This window comes from Lactuca saligna, chromosome 4 (assembly GCF_052625555.1).
Source record: "Lactuca saligna cultivar CGN05327 chromosome 4, ASM5262555v1, whole genome shotgun sequence".
NCBI lineage: Eukaryota > Viridiplantae > Streptophyta > Magnoliopsida > Asterales > Asteraceae > Lactuca > Lactuca saligna.
Window position 1 is genome coordinate 124,171,330 of NC_136420.1, and position 26,365 is coordinate 124,197,694.

General features: G+C 34.5%; 3 protein-coding genes across 7 annotated transcripts; all 3 read right to left on the reverse strand.

The window, feature by feature from the left end:
• Positions 1-9,888: 9,888 nt before the first annotated feature.
• On the reverse strand, positions 9,889-14,460 carry LOC145042752 (uncharacterized). Of its 2 annotated transcripts, XM_078991227.1 has the most exons (3): positions 13,614-13,723; positions 11,121-13,510; positions 9,889-11,026 (listed from the first exon to the last, which is right to left on the reverse strand). In XM_078991227.1, exons 2-3 carry the CDS (start codon positions 13,438-13,440, stop codon positions 10,677-10,679), a joined length of 2,670 nt encoding a protein of 889 aa, XP_078847353.1. In that variant the 5' UTR covers positions 13,441-13,510; positions 13,614-13,723; the 3' UTR covers positions 9,889-10,676. The 2 variants fall into 2 exon arrangements, with proteins under 2 accessions (XP_078847353.1, XP_078847352.1); XM_078991226.1 differs by having other exon boundaries at positions 11,121-14,460.
• Positions 14,461-14,742: 282 nt separating this feature from the next.
• LOC145042751 (uncharacterized) lies at positions 14,743-18,708 on the reverse strand. Its single transcript, XM_078991225.1, has 2 exons — positions 15,300-18,708; positions 14,743-15,208 (listed from the first exon to the last, which is right to left on the reverse strand). Exons 1-2 carry the CDS (start codon positions 18,379-18,381, stop codon positions 14,853-14,855), a joined length of 3,438 nt encoding a protein of 1,145 aa, XP_078847351.1. The 5' UTR covers positions 18,382-18,708; the 3' UTR covers positions 14,743-14,852.
• A 3,143-nt stretch (positions 18,709-21,851) lies between these two features.
• On the reverse strand, positions 21,852-25,070 carry LOC145042753 (RNA-binding (RRM/RBD/RNP motifs) family protein). Of its 4 annotated transcripts, XR_013680742.1 has the most exons (11): positions 24,914-25,070; positions 24,411-24,780; positions 24,258-24,333; positions 23,841-23,970; positions 23,570-23,690; positions 23,401-23,492; positions 23,224-23,293; positions 23,012-23,098; positions 22,694-22,863; positions 22,177-22,246; positions 21,852-22,088 (listed from the first exon to the last, which is right to left on the reverse strand). XR_013680742.1 is itself a non-coding variant. In XM_078991228.1 (8 exons), the coding sequence occupies exons 2-8, from the start codon at positions 24,729-24,731 to the stop codon at positions 23,006-23,008; spliced, it is 903 nt and encodes a 300-aa protein (XP_078847354.1). In that variant the 5' UTR covers positions 24,732-24,780; positions 24,914-25,070. The 4 variants fall into 4 exon arrangements, 1 of the variants encoding a protein (XP_078847354.1); XR_013680740.1 differs by having other exon boundaries at positions 22,177-22,863; XR_013680741.1 differs by having other exon boundaries at positions 22,177-22,863; positions 24,411-24,774; positions 24,914-25,067.
• Between the last annotated feature and the right edge of the window lie 1,295 nt (positions 25,071-26,365).

Below are 26,365 nucleotides of genomic sequence, written 5' to 3' on the forward strand. Positions count from 1 at the left end.
TTATCTTTGAACAATGTTATTTTGGAAAAACTTGTATTTTGTTTCTTTTGAAGCTATGGGTTGTAAACTTTTAAATACTGCTATGGTGATGTATCTTTATCTTTTGCAATGAAACCATTATCGCTGTCATATGTTGCGTTTCCGCTTTAGCGGGGTGTGACACTCACTAAGCCTTCGAGCTTACGTTTATCGATTATTGTTTCAGGTACTTCTAATGATAGCGGGAAGGCGAAGGTGTGATCGTGCACCTCCTTATATTTTCATGATTGATTATAGGGATACTCTGATGTCCAAACTATTTTGAAAACAAATTGTAATGAATTAATGGTTTTAAATGTTTTAAAAAGTTCTAAATTGGCTTGAAGTTTTAGGATGTTACATTTCGGGCATGGGTATTCAATAAGTTATGAGAATGTATCCCCTCCCCCCCCCCCCCCCCCCTCTTCCAGAAAAAGGAAAAAGTTACAAAACAAATTGATTTATTTCTTTAAATGAAGCAGATGAAGCACATATATAGTTAATAAAAAAGATGACAAAGTCTACAATGATAACTTTCTTTATTGTTTTACTACTCCCGGTGATAAATCCTTTCGTAATAAGATAGAGACTTGTTTTTTCTTCATTATATGTGACTATCTCAACAGGCAAAAAAGAAATTAGAAAAAGGAATTCACCTCAAAACTATATAAGTATATATATTGAAGAGGGGCATGCTCAAATTCAAAGATGGTGTCGTTTAATCAAACTAAATGAACGTTAGAATCTCAGACAAATTACTTTGGCTTCTATTTAGTCTCAAGCTTCCCGGAGATACAGCATAATTAGGAATTACGTATCACATAGAAGCTAAAGTACTTAACGAATTAATAAAACCAATGTTGCTCATAAGTATTTTTGAAAAAATTATGGAAAATGTATTTGGATTACCTTATACGGTATCAAAATTGAGTTGGAAACATGTTTCAATTACTTTATATATTATCAATTGTAACGACCCAAAATTCAAGACCAAAAATTTCTTTTAATAAAACATTACTTTAAGCAAAGTCATCATTCCAAAACATAATCAGAGTATAAGTTTTCAAAACACATGTTCATTATCAAAGTAAACATTCCCAGGCTGTCTATTCAATGGTGTGTGTCATGCGATCACCCTGAGCTCTTCCCTCCGCTACCGGAAGTACCTGAAACCAAAACTGAAAACCGTAAGCACGAAGCTTAGTGAGTTCCCCACCCTAACACATACCATGCATAATCACATACTGCACATACTGGGCCACGCCCCCTGCCTCGGGCCTCGCCCGCTACAACGGCCCCGCTGCTCCAGGCCCCGCCTGGCTTCGAGCCCCGCTTGGATACAGATCTGTTTCACTTAGGCCTCGCCTGTCACAGGGCCTCGCCCGCCAACGAATAATAACACATAAACATATCACAACACATAAATTAAACACATACAACTGGTTCTATCCTAAGGCCTCGCCTATCCTGGACCTCGCCCTTGTCCTGTTACTGATGAGCCATGGAACCCCATCCACGCTCCTCCTGGTAGTGAGATACGGGCCCAACCCACTCTCACTCCTTCCCTAACTTACGCCTCACCCCTGTTCTGCTACTAATGAGATATGGAACCCCATCCACACTCTGCTATTGGTGAGATACGGGACCTCACCCACACTCACCTCCCTACCAGGCACATACATGTATCACACAGACAACAAGTATAAACTATCATATAAACAAATCCTTGGGCACCCGCCCGCTATTAATGGACCTCGTCCTGAATATCATACTAGCATACTGTGCCTAGGGCTAACCCCCGGGTCTTCTACTCATAACTACATGGGCCGACATTGTGGCCTTAGACCCATTCACACAAAGGGAAACTCACCTACACTGGTTGAACTTGCTGATGATCTCACTAGCTGCTGCCCTGCAACTCACTGAACTCCTGCTCCCCTTGCTCCCCAAACTACCAATATCAATGCAACACTAAGTCTAGCTGACCCCCGAAAGACAACCAATTCAACCCTGGTCCAAGTCAAAGTCCTGGTCAAGGTCAACCTTCCAGGTCAACCCTACTTGCCAAGTCACCTTACTGACTCGTCGAGTCCATATATTCAGAATCCTTCCTTTCACGTCTCGACTCGCCGAGTCTACCGATTTCTGAGTCCTGACCTGTCCAACTCACCGAATCTCCACCCGACTCACTGATTCGAGTCTCAACTCGAAGGGTTTGGGGTTTCGCAACCTGACTCGCCGAGTCCAAGAACAGACTCGCCGAGTACAAGGCAATCTTCATCTGACTCAACGAGCTATTCATTCCACTCGTCGAGTTGCTCCTAATCTTCATGTTACTCACCGAGTCCACTTCAAAGGACTCGTCGAGTCCATTCAGATCTCCTTACATGCAGAGGACTTTTGAGTCATGCATGGACTCCAAACTGTAGATCTACCCTTCCCAAGCCTATTTCTCACGTAAATTTGCAAACTTTACGTGTAGAGAAGGAGATCTAAGCAAATACAATATAAATTAGGGTTTAAGGCAAAGAGGCTCCATAATCAACTCAAGGCCTGCTACTTTATGCTTCTCAAGACCATAATATGCTTAAATCTGAAGTAGCAACTTCAGATCTGGCTTCTAACTCAAAAGAATAACATTATGACTAAAAAGCCCCAACAACCACACATAGATCTAGGTGCAAAAAGGGTCCAAGAACTAGTTTATTACCTCCAAATGCTCTAAATGAACTCACAATCCCATATCTATAGTCCTTTCTTGCTCCTCCAAGTTCCTTCTTCCTTCTCCAAGCTTTAATGCACCCTTCAAGGCAACAAATGGCTCAAATAGAGGATGCGGCGGCTAGGGTTTGATCTTCTGGGTGAAAGAGGCGTTTAAATAGGCTCCAAGTCCCGATTTTAGGGTTTTCCTCGCACAGACCAGACTCGTCGAGTCCCCCTTGGCCAACTCGCCGAGTCGGTCACTTACTCCTCGACCCGGATCCCGCTCGAACTCGCCGAGTTCATCCTTGGACTTGCCGAGTCGCCCTTTAAAATTAGGGTTTTCTTTCCTTTCTTGTCCTTCCAAACTTTGGCTGTTACATCAATAGATAATAAGTTAATAACTTGCTTTATACATTAGAAATTACCCTCATCTTTTGTTGGTGATTAAGATGATGTTTGAGATTTCTTTTAAAAAAGAGAAGTTAGATATTCTTTTATATTTTTTTTTATCTTTCTACGCATATTAAATGATGATAAATAAATTAAAATAATATTAATTTTATTAAATGTGACACCTATCAATAATTAACATGAGTATGAGAAAGAATATAAAGAAAATATAAGAAATTTAATTTCTCTTAAAAAAATTATTGACTTTTTAAAAAGTCAATAAGTAAAAAAAATGTTTGATAACATGAAAAAGACTTTTAAAATAACTTTTCATCAACCCATTAAAAATGAAATTTCAACAAACATCTTATAATTTTTTAGATAGTAAAAATTAAAATACCCCTTAAAAAATATATAAGTGAGATAAACACTTTTTAAAAAATAACTTATTGATTTGTTAATTGTTTTCCACCACAAAAACTAATCCAAACTTTTTTAATAACTTATTTCCTAAACTATAAGTTAATAAGTTATTTTGTCTAAAAATCTTAAGATTTTAAATAAAATTCAAAACATTCTCTAAAAGATATAAATGTTTATTGTTTTTTTATTAAAAAAGAAATATATGCATAGATTGTGATTTTTAAGGTTAAAACATAATAAAAGAATAAACTTGTTTACACCTACCATCAACAACTTTCATATAAGTTAGAAATAAATAATTTATCCTAAAATTCTTTAAGCCAATAATCATATTTTATTTTATTATATCCAAACATTAAAAATACTAAATAATAATACCGTTCCACAAATAAACATCTTAAATAATCCATCCCAAAGATTCTCAACCTTTTTATACATTATCAACAAATAATCGAAAGGATATTTAGGTTGTGATTGGCGTGTTACAACTAGCTTATTTTTTGAAGTTTTTTTTATGTTGTCGTGTTTGGTAAGCCAAAAAGTACATTATAAGGTAATTTATAAGCTAGCTTTTTAAAAAAATATTTAGACTACCTTTTTATAAGTTTTTTCAAAAAATTTCAAACATACCTTTTAATTAATTATAGAAACATATTCTCTTAAATGCATTTTTATGTAATTTTATATCTATCAACTAGCTTTCCATCTAGTTTATCAAACGTCATTTTTTTATCAGCTATCAACTAGTTTTTTATTTAACAGCTAACTTTTCAACTAGTACGCCAAACATAGTCTTAGACTATAACTTACGGTGGTTATATCCTACTATTTATATTATTATTAATCTTCCCTAGTAGATAAGAATCATGTTGCCACTTGTCAAGTTCTTATGCAATTGCACATATGACATTTTCTTGATTTTTTGATTTACCTATTATTCCACTTGTCAATTTATTAAGATGCCGCCTAATCAATACATAATGCAGATTCATAGTCTTGAATACATAATGCAGATTCATAGTCTTGAAACACACGTATACATAATGTTAATTGTTTCCTAAATTTTAGTCCATAAACAAAGCAAATATACGTTTCATTCTATAACACCAACCGATTAGCCTCCAATGACGATGGATTTCATGAATGCATTTCAAAATCACATCTCTTCCATTTATTCAAATATTCTATGTGTATGTTATATAGACTTATATGGAATGTTATATGGATATATATTTAGTATCACATCAATCATTCAAAATCGTTCATCTTTTACTGATAACAGGTAATAATTTCCTAAATTTTCTTTCAATTTATCTATATATAATACATTTCATCTATCGTTTTCTTTCAATTTCATTCATATATGACCGAGTCGTCTTCACGCTGGAAATCAAGTCTCTTCAAGAATCTGCATTAGCATTCCAACAGCCACAAAAGGTCAGCAATGTGATTGTTTTGTTATGTATAGATTGTCTTTTTTTTTCAACACATAGTATAAGATGGCGGATGGCCTTTTTTATTATGTCCGCCAAGTGTTCGATGTAATGCCTTATGTATGAATGCTCTTTAGTTGTTGTGGCTGAGTGAAAAAAACTAGAATATTTTAGCAACAATGTTGTTATGTATTTAGTGAAGCAACTATGTGTGACATAACAGGTTTAACTTGGAATTTTGGGTGACTTGACCTCAAAAGGCAAAATTTGCCTTTAAACATTCAATTTAAAGATAAGCATGAACTATTCTATGATATAAATTTTATATGTTTAGATTTTCATTTTTGATTCTCACCCAAATAATAATGATCTGCTAACGCTCATTAAAATTGAACCTGGTGAATATTGTTTCTAATAATCTTAACAATTTTATTATTATAATATTGTTTCCAACACAACATCATTATAATAAAATATGAGCAATATAATTAAGATCAAAAGACAATGAACTTTGAAATAAGGAATTCTAAGCATGACCCAGAAGATGCTTCAATAATTAAAGTGCAAAGTTTGGATAGTAGTAACATAAGAGTTTCAAGTTCATTAACACTACTCATTTATAAGAGTAGGAAGGATCAAATACTTTATAACTATATTGGAATTGATCAGGTACTTCAATTTTGTCATGTCTTTTTTTATAGTTGCAGCATATTAGCGTGAGGAATTGATCAGGTACTTCAATGGAGGGGCATAATTTTCATTTACATATTACATATCTTAATAGGAGGATCTGCTTTTTTTATTAAAAAATGTCTTCATTTATTTGGTGATAAAAACTTTATATGGTTTAGTAGAATTATATGGACCAAATGTTTAGTTGTTAATAAATGTAATGACTTTTATACCTGAATAAAAATTATTGTTCTTTTAATCCATACTCAATAGAATAAAACTATGTAATGTAAAAAAAAAAAAAAAAAAAAAAAAAAAAATCTTTTTCTAATTCTTATGCAATTCGACATATGTGTGACTATGTATTGTAAAAAAAATTTGTAATGTATATGACTGTTTTGCCCTTGGTCAGATAATTAATTTTAACTTTAACAATGTAAAAATTCATGGCGGTTAATACCTACATTTTATTTCCTATTTGAAATAGATTTAAGATTTTTAGTCGTTATTACTAAAGTAATAGCTTCATAACTTTTATTTGAAATAGATTTAAGATTTTTAGTTGTTATTACTAAAGTAATAGCTTCATAACTTTTGATACAACAACACTAAAACAAGTTATGTAGTCATTATAATTTCGAGAGTGTCGTTCATGTAATGATGAAAACACATATCTGAGTGAATTCTATCATTGAACAATCCGGTCGGAATCATTGATTCCCATATTGAAGTCCGGTTGCTTGGGATTAATGTTATTGTTGGTAAACAAGGGGAATCGTGTGATTCTGTTTGCAAATCAGTTGGGAAATCTTGTGTTGGGAGTAAATTCCTGCTTATTAATCAATGTGAAATTATGCAAAAGTATATGAAATGTAGATGATCATGTCTTGCAAGTGTAGGAGCTGATCAACCTGCTGAAGTGGTTGAAGATGCCCCCACATATCTGAATCCTGGTGTGTGTTTATAATTTATACGCGAAAAGACCTTCATTGCTTTCTTGTGGTGGATCTCATCAGCATACAAGGAGACTTTGCCCATGTGCATAATGTAAAGATGTTTATTCATGTCCATTCAGTTAGGGATATGGTGAAAAAGGAATTTGTTCCATGTATTAAATATAAGTGTAGAAAAATATAAAAGGGTATTTCGAACTCTTTTTAGGAATCTGAATGGCATGAAAAATGGTAGCAATGAAGGTTTAAAAGGACATAATGGTCATTTACTATGATGAACAATGTATTTTTGATTTTTTTTATTGTAGTATTTCACACTTGCAATAAACTTAATTAATAGTAACACAAACCCAAAGATTAGAATATACTTCATAAAGAATTATGAAACAGATAATCATATTTACAAAAGCAAAGAAAGACTGTTCATGCATGACACGAGGGAACAAGAAGAATCGACCACCTGTCGATCCTTAAAGAAACAAACATGCTAAAAAAAAGGTTTCTTCATGGCTGGTATTGATCACTTAAAAAGTTCTGATTTTTATTTATATTTTCAGTGTTGACGACCAAACTGCAAGAACTATAATCACGATTAGAAGCACAATTCCAAGAATCACCAAAACCAACCAAGTCTGCATGAAAGAATGAAAATTAATTAGCTCTGTAACAACATGAAAAAATTAAGTAATAACATAATATATTTTTACCATGGAAGAGTTTGAACTGTGAGTTTTTTATGCTTTTGCAAGGTGTGATTTTGCCTGTTCAGCAATAATATGAGAATTCTCAATGTTATACCCAATAGCATCTGAAAAATAATCATTGACGTGTTATACACCAAAAATGTATGAAAAGATGAAAATTTAACAAGTAAAATGAGAAAGCTTACTTACCAATAATAGCTCCTTGCTCTTGAACCAAAATAACATCTTTGAAAATTTCATTTATTTCCCCAGTTCGTACATGGATCTATTGTATTCCCTAATCTCTTTCCAAAATGATTGCTTCATTAAATAAATGCAACTTTATATTAAACTTTTTTTTATCAAATTATTTTTGTTTTTTCTAAATAGAAAATAAAAGTTTTTTTTTCTTTAAGTCTTTTTTTTTTTGTCTTTTTCATGCAACTCTAATTTTGAACAAGGGAAATCTGGGAAGGGGCATTTTGGTCCTTTATTATCAAATTCTTTCTGATTTTTTAATAGAAAATCAAAAAAAAAAATTGTCTTTTTTTTTTTTCCTTTTTCCCATAAACAATTGACAAAGTAATCAAATCAACTATATGCTTGAGGGAAAGTATAAGGAGATGCATTTATAGGCTGCAGATACTAATTATATATACATACAAACTAAACTGGCTTTTAGGTTTAACAGGAACTGAACTACAATTATCATTAACTAATCGATTGAAATCAAACTTAACCTAACATACAAGAATGGATTACTACATCATAAGGAGTTCTATGTTAACAGCTTATAGAAAATTTCCCAGTCACACAGTAACAATAATTTTGAAATTATCGTTCTTAGTGATGAAGACTCTTGCTCTTTCCAGTGTCTTGCAAACAAGAAGCGAAAATCTGAAGTCCATCCAAAATAATCCCCTCCATTCTTTGTAAAAACATAAAGAGTAAATTACTGAAATCGTCCCTATGGTTTGGTAAAAATTACACGTTTGGTCCCTAACTTTTTTTTTTGCACTCGGATCGTCCATATGGTTTGGATTTTGTTGCGTTTTTCGTCTCTATGGTTTGGTCAAAATTGCACGTTTGGTCCCTAACTGTATGTATGTAAGGGACGAAAAACGCAACAAAATCAAACCACATGGACAAAAAACGCAACAAAATCTAATTATAGAGACGATCCAAGTGCAAAAAAAATGTTACGGACTAGACGTGCAATTTTGACCAAACCATAGGGATGATTTCAGTAATTTACTCAAACATAAATATTCAATATGTTTGAGACAATATTGCTTAACAAGATATCCACAAACGTTTTATAATGAATAAAAGGTAAGTCAAACACATATACCTAAACCCACCAAAGATTAAGCACAAAATTTGGATAAATATTCTCCAATTAATAAAAAAAATCTCAACCTAAATTGAAATTTTCATCAATTTATAACCTTTTTTCTAAAACAAACCTTAACAATTCATGTTCCACTGCGTCTGCCCATCTGAAATCCATTGTCGAACAGAGTAATATCCATCTCAGCACCAATAATCTCCGACGGTATCATCTGTGACATTTGCTTCGACTGTCACGAAGCCTTCAACGTTCCTTCGATGTTCAATTGTACTCGATACGTTCCAAAGCGCGCCTTACATTCTGCTTAGGTCAAGAATCGATATTGACATATATGGTTTCAACACCTCCATCAACAAACACGATGTTGTTTAACTTTTTTATCCTCATTCTTTACATAAACCCTTTTTTTATATTTAATCTTATTATTAATAACTAAATATACATTTTTAACTTAATTTGACTAAATATATATCACGAAAATGTGTCTTTTAAAGTAAATAAATATTATAATTTCTAAATAATCACATTTTTTTATGAAGTTTTGATGACGATTGAATTAGTCTACCGAACAAATGATAAACCCAAAATAAATAGTCGAGAAGTTTATTCTTACGTTATATTTTTACCTTTATTTTAAAAAACCCGTCAATCATATAAAAATAATATATACCGTCTATTTTTTTTAACAGTCAAACTGATTTATAAAATGTCTTTACCGTACACAAATTGGTTACAAAAACACATATCTACGTTAAACGATTTTAAGTCTATTTAAGTTTAAAATTTAGGATAATTTATGTTAAATTTTGAAATTTGATCTTTTCGATATGATAAAAATAAGAGACTCACTAATTCTTGCTAAGCAAAAAAAAAAAAATCAAAGTAAAAAAAAATATTAAAAGTAGAGATGGATTGAAAATATTAATTTTTGAAGGTTATATTGGATCCAACAAGTTTTTACTTATGAACAGTTATATGTTGCATTTTTTAGAATTAGAAGCAGAGATGGATTGAAAATATTAATTTTAAATATTTAAAGTAACTTTACCAATAAGACATGTAATATTGTATTTACGGAAGTATTTGGAATCTATGATTTCTATGAATTATTTAGAATATTTCATTAATGAATTTTTTTTGTGTAATTTGGGTTGCATTACATATGTTTTTTTTTAATTTGGGTTCAATTATATACTTACACGTATTTACTTATAAGTATTGTATTAATTTAATAATTTGTTGGTGTTCAAAATTTTATAATATTTTTAAAAAAAAACTCGTATAATACACAGGTTTTACACCTGATAATATATAAATAATCATTGTGCTTATTATAATTACACTATTTTTAAACATCTCCCTACATTATCGACTTGACACTAAACTTGCATATAAATAAGCTTAGCTGAGATGGTATATGATCTTCACCATGATTATTTTTCAGGATTTGTTATTTATTTTTGGTTATATTTCAAAACCACACTCCTACACGTTTACTCTTTGTGCATTGATGAGTCATAAATTGGATTATTTTTTATGAAGTTAATGCACACCTGACACCACCAACACATTTGAAATTCAGTTTGTGCGGATTTCAAATGTCAACGATATCCACCCACACACCAGCAGCTTTAAATATCACACCAGAGGAAATTTGCCTCAAATAGTTGAACACTTTTAATGATGAAGAAGATACAGATCTTTATCAAATCAATCAAACCACCACTTTGATCACTGTTGTTAAATGTCTAATCGTTAATCAGGTAACCACTTTGATCAAGTCTTCCTCTTTCTTCTATTACAAATCATGGATTGCATCTTTTAATCAATCAATTAAGAGCCACTTTACAATTACAATCATTTTACCTTTTCCTATTGCTGTTTTGTTTTCTTTCACATGATTATGAAGCATAAAGCAAATCCCTAAATGTGCTTCATTATACCTATTCCTGAAAGTCTACAAAACCAAACTCGCTCATATATACATAAATACATACATACATATGTTATATGTATGTATGTATGTATATTTGAAAAAGCTAAAGTAAAGCTACTTGAGCTTGCTTCTGAGAGATCCGTACACATCTTCAAGCTCCTTGACTACCTCTCTCATTGATGGTCTTCTGTTTGGTTCCGTTTCTGTACGCCTCAAAGCAAGCTGAAGCACTTCAGTCACTTGTTCCCTTACAAAAGAATCATACAGATCATCATAAAGCCCTGAATCCACAACCACCTCCAGTTCCACCTTTTCACTCCAAACAGACCTCACCCATCTCACAATATCCAACCCATCTGCAAACGAATCATCAACCGCTTTCTTCCTCGTTATCAACTCCAGCAACACAACGCCATAACTGTACACATCAGACTCCATGCTTTTCGTGTTTGTAAATGCATTTTCTGTCGAACACACACAAACATTTTCATCATCATCATCATATAATGATATATGAACAAAAAACCCTAAACCTAAAACAAAAAAAATTGAAATTACCTGGAGCAATGTATCCGATTGTGCCACGGAGTACGCCACTCATTAATGCTGGAGACGATTGATCGAGAAGCTTGGCAATTCCAAAATCTGAGATGTGAGGCTCCAATTCATCATCTAGAAGAATGTTCATGGGCTTAATATCTCGGTGCACGATAGCAGGATCACAGTCAAAATGGAGATATGCTAAACCATGAGCAGTTCCAAGAGCTATGTTACAACGAATGCTCCAATCCAACAATGGAGGTGGATGTACCTCGTGTAGTATATCATGAAGACTACCATTATGCATATACCTGTATAAAATCAACCCGTAGTTCTTTTTCATCCAAAAATCTTCCAATCTCACAAGATTCCTGTGTCTGACTTTTCCAACTGTTTCAATCTCTCTAAACATGCTTGTGCTTCCTTCTTTACTAGCTCCAAACATTAGCTTCTTTACTGCAAAAACCCCGTTTTGACCTAGTGAAGCTTTGTAAACAGTTCCATGGGCTCCTCTCCCGATTATGTACTTATCATTCAAGTCTTCAGTAGCTTGCATTACTCTTTGAAAAAGAACATCATCGTCTACTTTATCAGGATACACCTCTTCTATATCGTGTTTTTCTCTTTGTCGACATTGAAGCACGAAACCAACTCCAATAACTACTGCAAACAGAAATGCAGATGTTGCAAGGGCCACCATTGCAGTGTGGAACTTGCTAAGACCTTTCTGTTTGCTTGAAGAACCAGGACACAGCTTGAAGTTTCTGAAAGGATCACAGTTTGAGCCACAATCGACACAAAGATCTGGATTCCCTAAGAAGGAATCCAAAGAGGAATTGAGAAATTTCATTAATGGTGATGGTATTTGACCTGTGAAGAGATTGTATGAAATGTTGAGGTCAGTTAACACATGGAGCTCGGCTAGTGATGATAAAGATCCGGTTAAATGGTTGTGAGAAAAATCTATGTGCTGTAACATCACCATTTTATAGAACCCTGAGGGAAGATCACCTGTGACATGGTTTCTGCTGATGTTTAATGTGTTGAGTGACTTGAGCTCTACTATTGAAGAAGGTATTGTTCCATCTAATGAGTTTCCATCAAGTTGAAGATCTATCAGAGCCTGGAATTCAGATATGAAATCAGGGATGTTCCCGGAAAATTGATTGTCACTTAAATACAGTCTCATTAGCCCTGACATGCTCTGAAAAGCAGATGGAATTGAGCCATTGAACTCGTTATCACTTCCATCAAATTCCAAAAATTTCTTGCAATTTGCTAATTGAGATGGTAAAGGACCTCCGAATGCATTGTGGGAAAGGTTCAGTGCTTGAAGATGAACGAGGTTTCCAAGCTCCTTAGGTAAAACACCTGAAAACCTATTCATGGAGAGGATAATTTGTGATATATTCGTAAGATTACCGATGCTAGCTGGGATTTCACCGGTGAAATTGTTGTTTTCAAGGTTCATGTAATCTAGGGTTGGATTATTCACAAATTCTGGAAGAACTCCGGTGAGATTACTGTTCTCTAATCTCAATCGTAGAAGATTTGGGCAGTTTCCAAGGTCGGAAGGGATACCACCCTCGAAATTATTGAACCCTAAAACCAGTCGCTCAAGTTTCTTTCTGAAGCAAAGATTAGGTGGGATTGGTCCGGTGAAGAAGTTGTCGAGGAAATCAAGTATGACAAGATCGCTGTTCATTCCTAAACTTTGAGGTATGACACCGGAGAAATTATTAGTATACAGAGTAAACTCTTTCAATTGCTTCATCTGGGCGACTTCAATGGGTAGTTCACCAAAAAGATGATTTTCGTAGATAAGAAGGTGTTCTAGGGTTTCGATTTTCCAAATACTCATTGGAACCTCACCTGTTAAACGATTTGCAAACAAGTAAAGGGATTTCAGCTTCAGTATACCAAGCTCACTTGGAATACTACCCTCGAGTTGATTTTGATCCAGTTGAAGATCAACCAACGATGAACAATTGGCAAGCTCAGTTGGAATCCTTCCTGACAATTCATTGATAGATAGGTAAAGGAGAGTCAATTTGGTGAGTTGACCAAAAGAAGAGGGGATTTCACCGGTTAACCGGCATTTCACAACTGAGAATTGTTCCAGGTTGCTACAGTTTCCCAACTCAGGTGGAAGACGGGCGAAGTTGTTGAAAGACAAATCTAAATAGATCAAATCTTTGCAACCATTAGAACCCAAAGGAATTCTACCTTCTACACCAGCTCTATGAACATCTAAATAAGCGAGGTTAGCAAGATCATCAACGCTATCAGGCAAAGACCCAGTGAAGCGATTATTGTCGAGGGATAATTTGTTGAGCATGGTTGCGTTTCCCAAGTTCGCCGGTATCAAACCGGTCAGCTGGTTGGAGCTGAGGAGAAGAACCTCTAAACTGGAAATGTGAAAGATGGATTCCGGTATGGAACCATTGAGTGAATTGTTAGAAAGAATCAACGATTCCAAACGTAAGTTACCGAAGCTGTCTGGTATCTTACCAGTAAGGACGTTGAGCGACAGGTCCAGCTGTTGAAGACGACTGCAATTGCTTATCGATGAAGGAATTTGACCGGAGAGATGGTTAGAACTCAAATTCAATGATTTTAGTTGGGTTAACCGGGAGATTTCCGGCCCTAATTCACCAGAAATTTGAGAATTTGATAAGTTCAAAGAGATTACGAGCTTGTTTCGATCACAAAGAACCCCAACCCACAAACAAGGATTTGCATCGGAAGCATTCCAGGTTGATACGACTGATGGGGGTTTAGAAATCCAATGGCGTGAGAGTGACAGTAACGTTTCGCCATCGGAGCTCAAACCAGATACAGAATAGAATGGAGGAGGCAGGAAACAAGCTACCATTGACAGGTAAATTAAGTCAACCCTGATCTTCATTAATGTCGGAGAGAAAGAGGAAGCTGGAAGAGATGAGCGTACTGTGTATTTTTGGTGAGTGATCGGAATACACTAGTGGTAGTGGAGGAAGTTGCAGAGTGATTTATTGGATGCTTTATTCAAAAAAGGTCTTCGTTCTTTGTGTTTACCTCGAATCTCAATCAAATCACCTCAAAATCATCATTACGTGTGTTCTTCGTCCACATCACACCCTTTTCTTTTTTAAAAACCCACGAGGTTTTAATGTGAAAGCAACCGAATTTGAACTAGATACTGATGATTTAATTCTGTTCTCAGTGGGATGCTCTGTTTTCTTGAAATTTAGCAAAGCCGAAAGTGTTTCTAGTCTTTCGATCTTTCTTTTATTTTATAGATTGAAGTTTGGATGTTTCGTACGAATTTCCAGATAAGAGCATGTTCGTGTTTAGGTGGATCTCTATGGACTACTACTAGGGTTGAAGCCCTATAGGAAACAAAAAAAACAACACTTCTTGATTAGTTGATTATTTATCCCAACAAAAGTAAACAACACACATGTCAAACAAATTAGTGATGACTACAACTTTTTGAAAGAATGAATTAACAATTCTTTCTTTTTAACATGAGCTGGTTTACATGAATAATTAAATCAGTCGATGATAAAAATTCAACAGTCGTTTTATATTCTTCATGTTACTCGCGTTTCCAACTGCTACCAATTTCTTTAATTTGTATGTGATGCAACCAAACAGATGAGTATGAGCGAAATCAATAATATTATATCGAGTTAAAAAACAAAAAGATAAAACCAGGTAGATATTTAAGTATACAACAACAAACAACCAACAAGCCATAATTAACAATTATCCGATGCTTTTGAAGGAAGATTTTGTATCTTCAAGACACTTTACAACCTCTCTCATCGATGGTCTTCTTGTTGCTTCCCATTTTGTACATCTCAAAGCCACCAATAACACATTTTCCACTTGTTCTCTAATCATGGTATCATCAATTTCATCTAAAACCTCATCATCTACAATCTTCTCAAGCTCCTCTGTGTCCCTCCATGTTGACCTAACCCATGACACCAAGTCCATGTTTCCTGTTCTTTCCATTAACAAAGGATCAAGAACCTTCTGTCTGGTTATGAGCTCCAGCAAAACAACCCCATAACTATACACATCAGACTCCATGCTTTTCGAACTTGTAAACGCATTTTCTGAAACAAAAATCAATAACCAAATAAATGAGAATATAAACGTAATAAACAAGAGTACAAACAGAAATAAATGTATAATCAATCTCTCTACCTGGAGCAATGTATCCTAGTGTCCCCATAAGTAAAGTGGTTTGTGGTGAAGCAGTAGAGTGATCAAGAAGCTTAGCAATGCCAAAATCCGAGAGATGAGGGTCCATGTCAGCATCTAAAAGAATATTCATGGGTTTGATATCTCGGTGCACGATAGCAGGATCACAGTCAAAATGAAGATATGACAACGCCTGAGCTGTTCCTAATGCTATCTTGTACCGAATACTCCAATCTAAGTTTAAACTTCTTCTCTCATGTAGAACATCATGAAGGCTTCCGTTTTTCATATACTTGTAAAGAATCAAACCGTATTCTTTTTTTATCAAGAAATCTTCAATTGTCACAAGATTTCTATGTCTCACTTTTCCAACTGTTTCCACTTCACGTATCATACTTGTATGTCCTCCTTTTGTTCTTCCAAAAGCAAGCTTTTTTACAGCATACACCTTATCATGACCTAAACAAGCCTTGTACACTATTCCATGGGCTCCTCTCCCAATCATATACTTATCATTCAAGTTCTCAGTAGCTTCCAGAACTTTTATCATCAAAGTAGAAACACCCACACCCCCTTCACCAAGCATCTCAATGTCTTGTTTTTGTTTTCTATGAAGAAAAAGCACCAGATAAAGTACAAGGAGAACAGCAGCTACAAACAGACATATTCCAATGGCTATCATTACATATTGCTGTTTGCTCAGTTGTTTCTTGCTTGATTGAAGAACACAAGGTTTGAAATTGCCACAAAGACCTGGATTTCCTATGAATGATGAGTTGGATATGTTGGAAGATGACAACAAGATTGCTGGAATTGGCCCTGTGAAGTGATTAAAAGAGACATTCAAGTCAACCAGTCCATGGGTGTCACTTAGTGATGCTAAATCCCCAGTTAGATTGTTGAATGAAACATCCAAATATTCTAGCATTAACATCTTCCCAAAATCAGAAGGAATATCGCCTGTTAATCTGTTTCTGCTGAGATTCAAGTTACTTAAACTATGGAGCTCTACTATCGATGAAGGAATGTTTCCACTGAATGAATTCCCACCTAAATCAAGGCTTATTAGATTTTGGAGTTGAGATATGAAATGTGGAATTTCCCCTGAAAAACGATTCTCTTTTAGAGTTAAAGTTGACAACCGAGTCAACTTTCTAAAGCTATCAGGGATCGAGCCAGTTATCGAGTTATGACTTGCATCGAATTCCAACAACCTGCTACAATTGGAGAGTTGAGATGGTAAATGACCTTCTAACCCATTGTAGGAAAGATTCAAAACTTGAAGCTCCACAAGGTTTCCAAGCTCAAAGGGTATCTGGCCATGGAGTTTATTCATGGAAACATCAATCTCTGTGATATTTGTAAGCTTCCCAAAGGTAACAGGAATTTCACCATTGAAGCCATTTTTCTTAAGGTTCATGTACACCATGTTATGATTCTCAACAAATTCAGGAAGAACACCCGTGAGGTTGTTATGTTGCAAGATTAATCTTGAAAGACTAGAACAGCTTCCAATGTCATGAGGTACACTGCCTTCAAGATTATTAAAACCCAAAAGTAGCCTTTGTAGATTCTTCCGGAAGCATATGTTTGGTGGAATCTTTCCTGTGAATGAGTTATTTGTGAAATCGATTATCATCAATCTGCTATTGATTCCTAACCCCTGAGGTATAACTCCAGAGAAACGATTGTTGTACAATGTAATCTCTGTTAATTCTTTCATTTCAGCAAGAATATTAGGTAGTTCCCCAGAAAGATTATTGCTGTATATGTTAAGCTTCTTGAGGCCTTTAATCTTCCAAATCTCCATAGGGATCTCTCCCGTCAAATGATTATTGAATAACTGAAGTATTTGCAGTTGACTTAACATCCCGATTTCGTTTGGGATATTTCCCTCGAGTAGATTAGCATGGAGTTCCAGATCAACCAAGGAATTACAATTCCCGAGCTCAGGTGGAATCTTTCCTGAGAAACGATTAATGGAAAGATGGAGGGTGGTCAATGAAGTGAGTTGACCAAGAGAAGAAGGAATGAGACCACTTAAGCCACAGCTAACAGCAGCAAGCTGGTTTAAGCTACTACAGTTTCCCAGTTCATGAGGAAGAACGCCATGGAAATTGTTGAAAGAAAGATCCAAATACACCAACTCCTTACAATTGCCACCATTAAAACGAATGATGCTACCCTCTAGACTGTTGTTATGAACATCAAAAGTAGTAAGGTTGGGAAGATCATTTAGGGCAACAGGTAACGTACCCGTCAACTGGTTGTTACCAAGCATGAGTGTCTCCAAGCTACTGCAATTCCCAATGGATGAAGGAATGGAACCCGAGATTCCATTGTCGTTCAACTCCAAGTCTAGTAGCTTGCTCAGGTTACCTATGTTGAACGGAATCGGACCACTAAGCTGGTTAAAACTGAGGTAAAGTGTTTCCAATTGGGGATTGTGAAATGAAAATTGGGGTATAGATCCAGTAAGAGAATTATCGTAAAGACTCAAGACTTTCAAGTTTTGCAGATTCCACAGGCTTTCTGGTATTCTCCCTGTGAGGTGGTTTAAGGACATATCCAGTTCTTCGAGACGACTACAGTTCCCGATTTGCGAAGGGATAGAACCAGTGAGCTTATTGCTATAAAGACTCAACTGCTTTAAAGAAATCAAGTTCCCTAGACTCTCTGGTATTCTTCCGGAAATAACGTTGTAGGAAAGATCTAAATGATGAAGAAGGGTGCAATTACCGAGTTGTGAAGGGAGTGAACCATATAGATTGTTATAGCTCAAGTCAATCGATCTAATGTGGTTCAAATAACCGATTTGTGGGGCTATTTGGCCAGATATGAGGTAACTGGATAGATTGAGAGCATCGACATGATTGGTGGTAATGTCGCAATGAACTCCAACCCATGAACAAGGTGTTGGGTGTGAAGCATTCCAGGTAGAAGAAAGGGATGGGGGTATTGATGTCCAGTGAGTCATGAGTGATAATAAGTGTAACCCATCGGAGTTTATCCCAGAAACAAGTGATGATGGAGAAAGATAAACCAACCCAAACAGAAACAAGAAAAACATAATCGAAAAAGTCATTCTTTTCGTTTTCTGGAAGTATTATAAGGCAGGCGAATTCAAGAGGAGGGGATTACACATTTCTTTAAAAAGATTCGTACTTGAAGAGTTGCAGCTTGAAGGAGTTAACTAACCTGGTTGAAGGAAGTGAGTGCAAGTAGCTAGAGTTGCAGGTCCAAAGACTTAAACAGTGAGCAGGACATAGATGAAGGTAAGTTAGAAAGAGACGTGAGAGTGAGAGTGAAAGACAGGCAAACATGGAGAAAAGAGAATGGTGAATTAATTGGTGATAAAAAAAAGGAAATGAAGGTTTTTAATTCAACGCGGTTTCTTGGGGGAAGTGTGAAAGGTTTGACGGTTTGACGGTTCGATTTGGACATTCTTAAATTGAATGTTGTCTTCTTCTTGGAACTGGAACCAGAAGTAGAAGAAGGATTTTGCCACGTTATATCTACAGAATAACAGAAAAGTAATACCCATTATCTGTATCTGTGGCCCACATCGCTATCTTCGTTCTCATACGACAAAATTACATAAATGTTGTAATTTATAGAAAATCATTATTTTAATCTTTAACTTTATTTTTTTTCTTGAAATAGATGGTTCTAACCGTCTAAATATCCGATGTGTTTCTAAAGTTTTACTTCGCTACTAAGCCATATAAAATAATTTCTTTTTTCTTTTTTTTTTATATTTTTCGTAAAGAAAAACACCACACACACCCAACTTTTGTTTGTTGCAGTTCACAGGTACCACTACCCCATCCTCTCATTTCTCTCTCAGCTAAGACCAGTAACACAAAAATATGTCGTTCTCCTCCATCAATAGGGCCTAGAACAACAGCGGATGCATAACAAAAACTCAAGGGTTGTACACTTGATTTTAGGGGTTGTACGTCGGAAAATTTTGTTGAATTAATATAACTAAATTGGTATACATTTATGAAATAAATAAATAAATGAATAAATTTTTTTTTTGGATTGTCCTCATGAACTAGAAATAATTAGAAACAATTTCAAGAGGATGAGAAAACGATTTATTAATTTATTTGGTTAATTAATTAATTAGAAATTGTTAAAAATTAATTGGAGTGAGCACCGAAGAAAGACGTGAAGAGGCTTGGAAGAAGGGAAAACTTTGGGTGTGTGAAAGGTGAGGGTGGTGGTAGTAGTAGTGGACAATTGGACGATGGAAGAAAGGTGGCGTAGAATGGGATGGGTACCGTGGGTCATTTCTAATTTAAGAATAATAAAGAGATTAAATTAAATTATAGAGTAAATTACACGGATGGTTCTTATGCTTTGGGATAATTTGTGTGTTTGGTTTCTATCTTATTTTTTAACTCGGAAAGTCCCTACTATTTGTTTTTATTACGCGTTTGGTTCCTACTGTTTGTTTTTGTTACATGTTTGGTCTCTGTCTTACTTAAAAATATTATTATTTAAATAGAAAAAAATAGTGGAATAGGTAAGGTAAGGTGATGTGGCAGGGTTTGGGGTGTGTTTATTTAAATAAATTAAAAAATCAAGGACAAATAGTTTTTTAGGTAAGAAATAGACCAAGCGCGTAATAAAAACAAACAGAAGTGACCTTCCGAGTTAAAAAAATAACTTAGGGACCAAACGTGCAAATTACCCTAAACCATAGGGACCATTTGCGTAATATACTATAAACTATTCTTAATAAAAAAAAAATGTTAATCTACCAACACGAACTGTCAACGTAACTTCTAACTATGTTTGCAATGGTTTTCGTTTCGACTTTTCTGCCGTAAAAAGTAGCACATCTTAGTCAAAGATTCAGTAAATCTAAGAGTTAATTCAAAATAAGACATTAAGTTACTAAATTTATGTTCATTCAGCCATTAAATTTTACTTTTTTTTTTTGAACCGGCTGATAAGATATATTAATAAAAAAAAAAAAAAAAAAAAGACAGTACACAAGCCACAATTAGTGGCGAACAAGGAGCAAGCAAAAAACAAAAAAGAAAGAAAAATAGAAGGCAAAACTGGAAGAAGAGAAATTCAGAAATCCAGTAGTCATTGAGACCATGTTGCCCAGGTAATCCTATCAAGCTTTTCCCTGTTTTTTGCCTATAGATAAGTCACTGATTTTATCATGTCAATGACTTTGTCGGGTGGGATCCAGTTCTTTTTGAAAACTCTTTCATTCCTTGATTTTCAAATGCTCCATAAGGCTCCATAAAAAGAGTCCTACTCCTGTTATGACCCAACCCCCGCTGAGAAACTGAGTCCTCGACCTCCTTAACCGTATGACAATCCGCCGTGTTTACCTTACACCAACTTGAAATCCCTTCAAATACATGTCTGGCATAACGGCATTCAACCAGCACATTCATCGTGTTCATTGCACTTGGGACAGGTCGAAGATTCCAAATTTTACTTAAGCCATAAAAAGTCATAAAACTTGTTATTTTATATTTAAAATTGTCATTAATAAAACTTGTTATTTTATATTTAAAATAGTTGAATAGTTGAAAACCTAGCCGATAAAAAATAAATTTTGATAAAAACTAGTTGATAAACTGGTAGGAAAATATAAAAATGATATAAAAGTTATTTATAAAAATAAGTTTCTTATAACTAATTAAAGGCATATCTGGAAAAAAAATTCTGAAAAAGTAATCTAAATAATTTTAAAATTGTCAAAAAAAAAAAAAAAAATTGCTTGCTAAAGGTAAACTATAATACCTTTGATAAAAGTGTTCGTAAACTATGATTTCTTGGAAATTTTACAAGTAGCACGTACATGGTTTCACTCAATATTTTGTCCAATATCTCTATGGAATGAGACAACTTTTGAAAAAGAAAAACATGACTTGCAGAAAAAATGTGAGTGGTCAATCGGTATAATTTTTGAATAAAATGAATACAATATGGTATTTCTCGTATCGTATCCACCTTTAATATGTCCGCGGCGTACTCTCGTTGTATCGAAGATGGGTCTTTAGTTCGTGAGCATCTGTCTGTGATCACCTATGAGTCACATACAATACAAGAGGCCAATTGGATTGGATCAACTTCACATAAAATACGTATTTAAATGTAAAGTCTTAAGATTTCTCTAACATGCCCTTCTAACCTAAAGTGTAAAATCTCACATCACATCACTTGTCGTTTTTCCAGATTTAGCGAAACGATTTCACATTTTGTTGAAATATCTTAGAGAAAAGGCAACACGAGAGCAAAAACATACCCCACAACCTAATCCTATAAGGCTATAACCACCACTATCATTATTGCTTTCCACTTCCACAACAAGCAATTGATGATAAACCAAGTTGTAAATTAGGAGTTATGCTTCATTTTGACATGTTCAATTTCAGGACCATAACACCACCATATCAATTTTACATCTTCATTTTTCTTCAACTAAATTACAAACTTCTGAGTTTTATATTGGTTTAAGAAGTAAATCCAACCCTATACGATTTCAAAACTTGCATATTTTGAGTTATTAAGGACAGAGGATGAATTTGTAATTTTCTATTTTTCTTATTTTCTATTACATACAAAGACACTGCAAGTTTAAATTTTCCATTTAGACTGTTGATGTTTTTCTCATAGATCAACCAAAAAAAATACAAGTCAAAAGAAGTCAACCCATCAAATTTTCTAGACTTGCTTCAAATTTCGATTTTGTATCTCCATCATGGAGTATGACTATGATGATAATCATCTTCTCTTTTCTTTTCTTGCCAACACTTGCTGCATTTCAACATTCAATGAAAAAAAAAATACATCAAAAATCCAACCCTAACCCAACTTCATAATCATCATCATTTACTAATATTACCTGAAACAAAAGAGCAGTTCAGTCCTTGATCCTGAAAGATCCTCCATGGTGTATGTGCTTTCTTTGATCCCTGAATTTTTAGATTGTCAAATTATGGCCTAGATGATGATGATGATTATGATGATGATGATGATGTCATGCTAATTATTATTATAAACTCATGCCATGAGATGCTTGATGACATGACATGAAATCATTTCCTCCATTTCCTTTGAACATACACTTACAAAAACATGAGATGACAAATGTAATGTAGAAAATAATTCCATAATAATGACAGATGTGATGAAAAAGAAGAAAAATCAAACATAACAACACCCACAATCTATAACATATAAGTCAACAAGATGCTTAAAATGCATACTACTAATAATACACTAAGACATATATGCTCACACAAACCCTAACCCTCTCCAATTACATGCAAGTGATATGCTAATGCATTGTTCATGAGCATGAGCATGACTTGATGATGATGATGATGATGATGATGATGATGAAATGGATGCATGCCCACCACCAATATGCATCCTATCAGTAACAGTATGTTCTTTTTTCTCAAAGTCAAAGCATAGAAAATAGACAGAGTACATCCCCTTCCAGCTACTGGTAACTAACAACTGCCAGTGATCCATTTGACACTGGATATCCACCACCATCCTTCCTTTTCCCAAATGGATTCTTTGAATATGTTTTCTCAGGTTAAAGAAAACAACAAAAAGATAAAAAAATATATTTATATATATATATATATATATATATATATATATATATATATATATATTATATATATAATATATAACCAAACACAAATGTATGAGAAAATGTATTAAGGATATTGTATTCGCATGCCAACAGAAGTGGAACTAGGGATAACAGCCCCCTGCAACATATGATGCACATTTGTTGCACTATTCACATCCTGTGGAGATCAATCATCAACAAAACACAAGATTTTAATTAAAAAACATGATGTAGTTTCCAGAAAAGGGCAATTCATAAGCCATAATAAAGTGAAAGTGAAAGTGAAACAGAATCTTAGTATACCTCAAACTCAATAAAGCAAACAGTGTGCCTTTCTTGTCTCAAAACCTTCATCTGCTTAAATCCAGGTTGCCTGCATTTGCACAAGTACAACAAGTGTTTCTAGATAAATAAAAACATTCACTAGTAGTAGTAGATATACACGAGAAAAACCTTTAAGGGGTAAAAAGAGAATCTTACACACTGAAAAGTCCTCTTAGTTCTTCTTCGTTTATGTTCTCCCCAAGATTTCCAATAAACAGGGTGTTACAAGGAGGATTATCTTTTGTGTTCTAAAAATTGAATAAGATATATAAAATGAGCACTTCAAGTTCTGCATAGTTTTAATAAAAGGATCAATCATCAGCACCTGAATTGGCATATAACTGCTAGGTGCAGGTACAGGAGCAGGAGGAGGAGCCATGGGTACTTGAGAAAGAGGATAGGCTCCATAAGGGTCATATGGTGGTGGTGGTGGTGGGGCCATATACCTAACAAATTTAGATAAAGATCATATGATTATATATGATATAAAGAGTAAGAACATAGCCAATAAATACAGATCAAAGAGCATACCAGCTTCTGGAAATGTAACATTTTCCTTCATACAAACAAACTATGACATAAAAAAAAATACTAACCCATGTGGACCCCAAACAGGTGGAGGTGGAGGATGGAATGGGGATGGGCTTGAGAACCCAGTGTGTGTATAGTCGCCACCTGTCCGCATTCGTTTACTTTGATCAAAAGAATTTGGATCAGGTATTATTCCTGCAGAACAAATGAACAATAAATGACATCACATAATATGGAAGAAATCCAACAGTTGGCATTGGTTTACAATGGGGGAAACCCTACAAGAGTTTGATGTAGCAGGATAATATGTGCTTGGTAGGTTATCATGGCTTACTAGCTATAAGATTCACAATTTTGGGAGTTTCAATATATGTATATACGAGACAACCTAAAGTGAACACAAACCTGCAACAATATACAAGACACTGTGGCTTTGTTCGCACACAAATCAAGGTATCTAAACTTAATGAAAGGAAACTCACCCCGTTTCACAAACAAATTTTTCTTGGCCATTTCTGTGTGCAAGACTGACTTCGATTCAGCATCAAAAACCATATCCTAGGCCAGAAAACATAACCGATAAGCATACTCATTATACATCTTTTAACAAGTGAGCATATGGAATTACGGATTACCTGAAGGGTGTCTCTGGCAGCAACAGCAAAATGCGGTGCGGAGAAAAGAGCAAAACCCATAGGGACTTCTCCTTTGAAGTTAACCTGCGAAGCTTCGAACCCGGGTAACCATCTTAGCAGATTCTGCAGTTCTCTCTCTTTAACGTCCTCCGGTAAACCGGATATGAAGATCGTCCTAACCTCGTCAACGGCGAGACGATTGTCCATTGACATGGGAGAATGGTGCGAGTGTGGAGATGGATTCGGAACAACGACGGCGCCAGTAGGAGCTTGGGCCGGTGGCCACTGTGGATGGTATTGATGCATTCCGTTACCGGCCATCTGTTGTCTTGATCAGTGGATTTGTTCACAAATACAAGATTTCCTGCATCTAAAATAGAGTTTTTAACTTAAATTTGTACAAATACTCCTACAACTACTCGATGAAATTTATCTAACTCAGATTTATAGATTTACAAAAGAGTTTTGACACATTTAAACAACAAAGGTAATGGAAAACTTACAGAATCAAAGAATGGAGCGGCAATCCAGAATAAAGCGATGAAAACAGACGATGTATTAGGTTTTCTCTCTGAGTTTTAACCCTAATCGCACAGACTGGGTATTTGGTTAAGAAATGAAATGAATCATTGCTGCTTATTTTGCAACTGTTCAGTAATACAATTGAACTTATTACCAACCAATCCTTCAAATTTCTTATTATATATATTCAATTCCTTTTTACTTCTAACTTGTCAACTTCAACCCTCCAACTCTCTCACTTTTATCTATCAAGCACAACTCGTATTTATCGCATTGTTAATTCCTTTAGATCGGTTTGCTTGGCCAGAATGGAATGGAATGAAATAGATCAGTCAATGAAATGGACAATGCAATAAAATAGTTGATTACCATTTTCTACGTTTTGCTTGGTTACTTTATTGGAAACGATCTATCTATTCATGTTGTTTGGAAGATAAGAAAAAACATATTAATAAAATAAAACTAATATGTAATGAAAATCGTTGCATTAGGAAATGGGATCTCCCATCCGGCAATCCCCTACTAAATCTTAAAATATACACCATAAAAATGTATTGTTAAACTTAATTGGTCAATATATTTGTTTATATAAATCAATGAGTATTTATAAATGGGATATTCACATAAATGAACCTCGTTTCAAAGAAAATGTATGTGTTTCTTTTTTTTTTTTTTTTTTTTAGTCTTGGATTAGTCATTTTGGACCATTTTGACAGTTGCTCTCTAGGCCTCAAGGAAAGAGGTAACTATAAGAGGTATGAATGGAACAAGAAGGAAGAGGTCTTTGTTGTTTTCCTTCATATAGTAGTAATTTTCAAACTTTTATGATGAAATCACACCACATATTATTTTGTATTCATTTTTAGTTATTATAGAATCTATATCTTATCTATAGAATGGTCTTGTTATTCATCATAAAGAACATTAACATATGTCTTATATACGCTTTCATATTTCTTGATTAAACATGGAAACAAGTTTTAATATAACGAAGCATTCAATGATTCTATTATGGTTTCTGATACACATACATAGTTTTGAATGCATGCACAATACATTAATAAGCATTATTATGATGACCATATCTAATAAACATGCACTTTATAATTTTATGTAATATGGTAAAGCCTAGCTCGAAGCTACGGATATACCCTCACTAACCGAACTAGGTATATCCCGAACCATGTATATATCGAACCACGTATATATTGGACGAAGTATATATCGAACCAGATACCTACCGTATGTATAAGTACCTAACCTCAAAAAAATAATGACTAAGATACAGATTGATGTCACAACAGTGTTATCATACATTGGGACTCTAAGAAGACAGTTTGTATTATGATACATGATTGTATTATGATACATGACTGATAGATCATTTAATCAATGAGAAACAGTTGTCAAACGGCTAACATGTACATAAAATT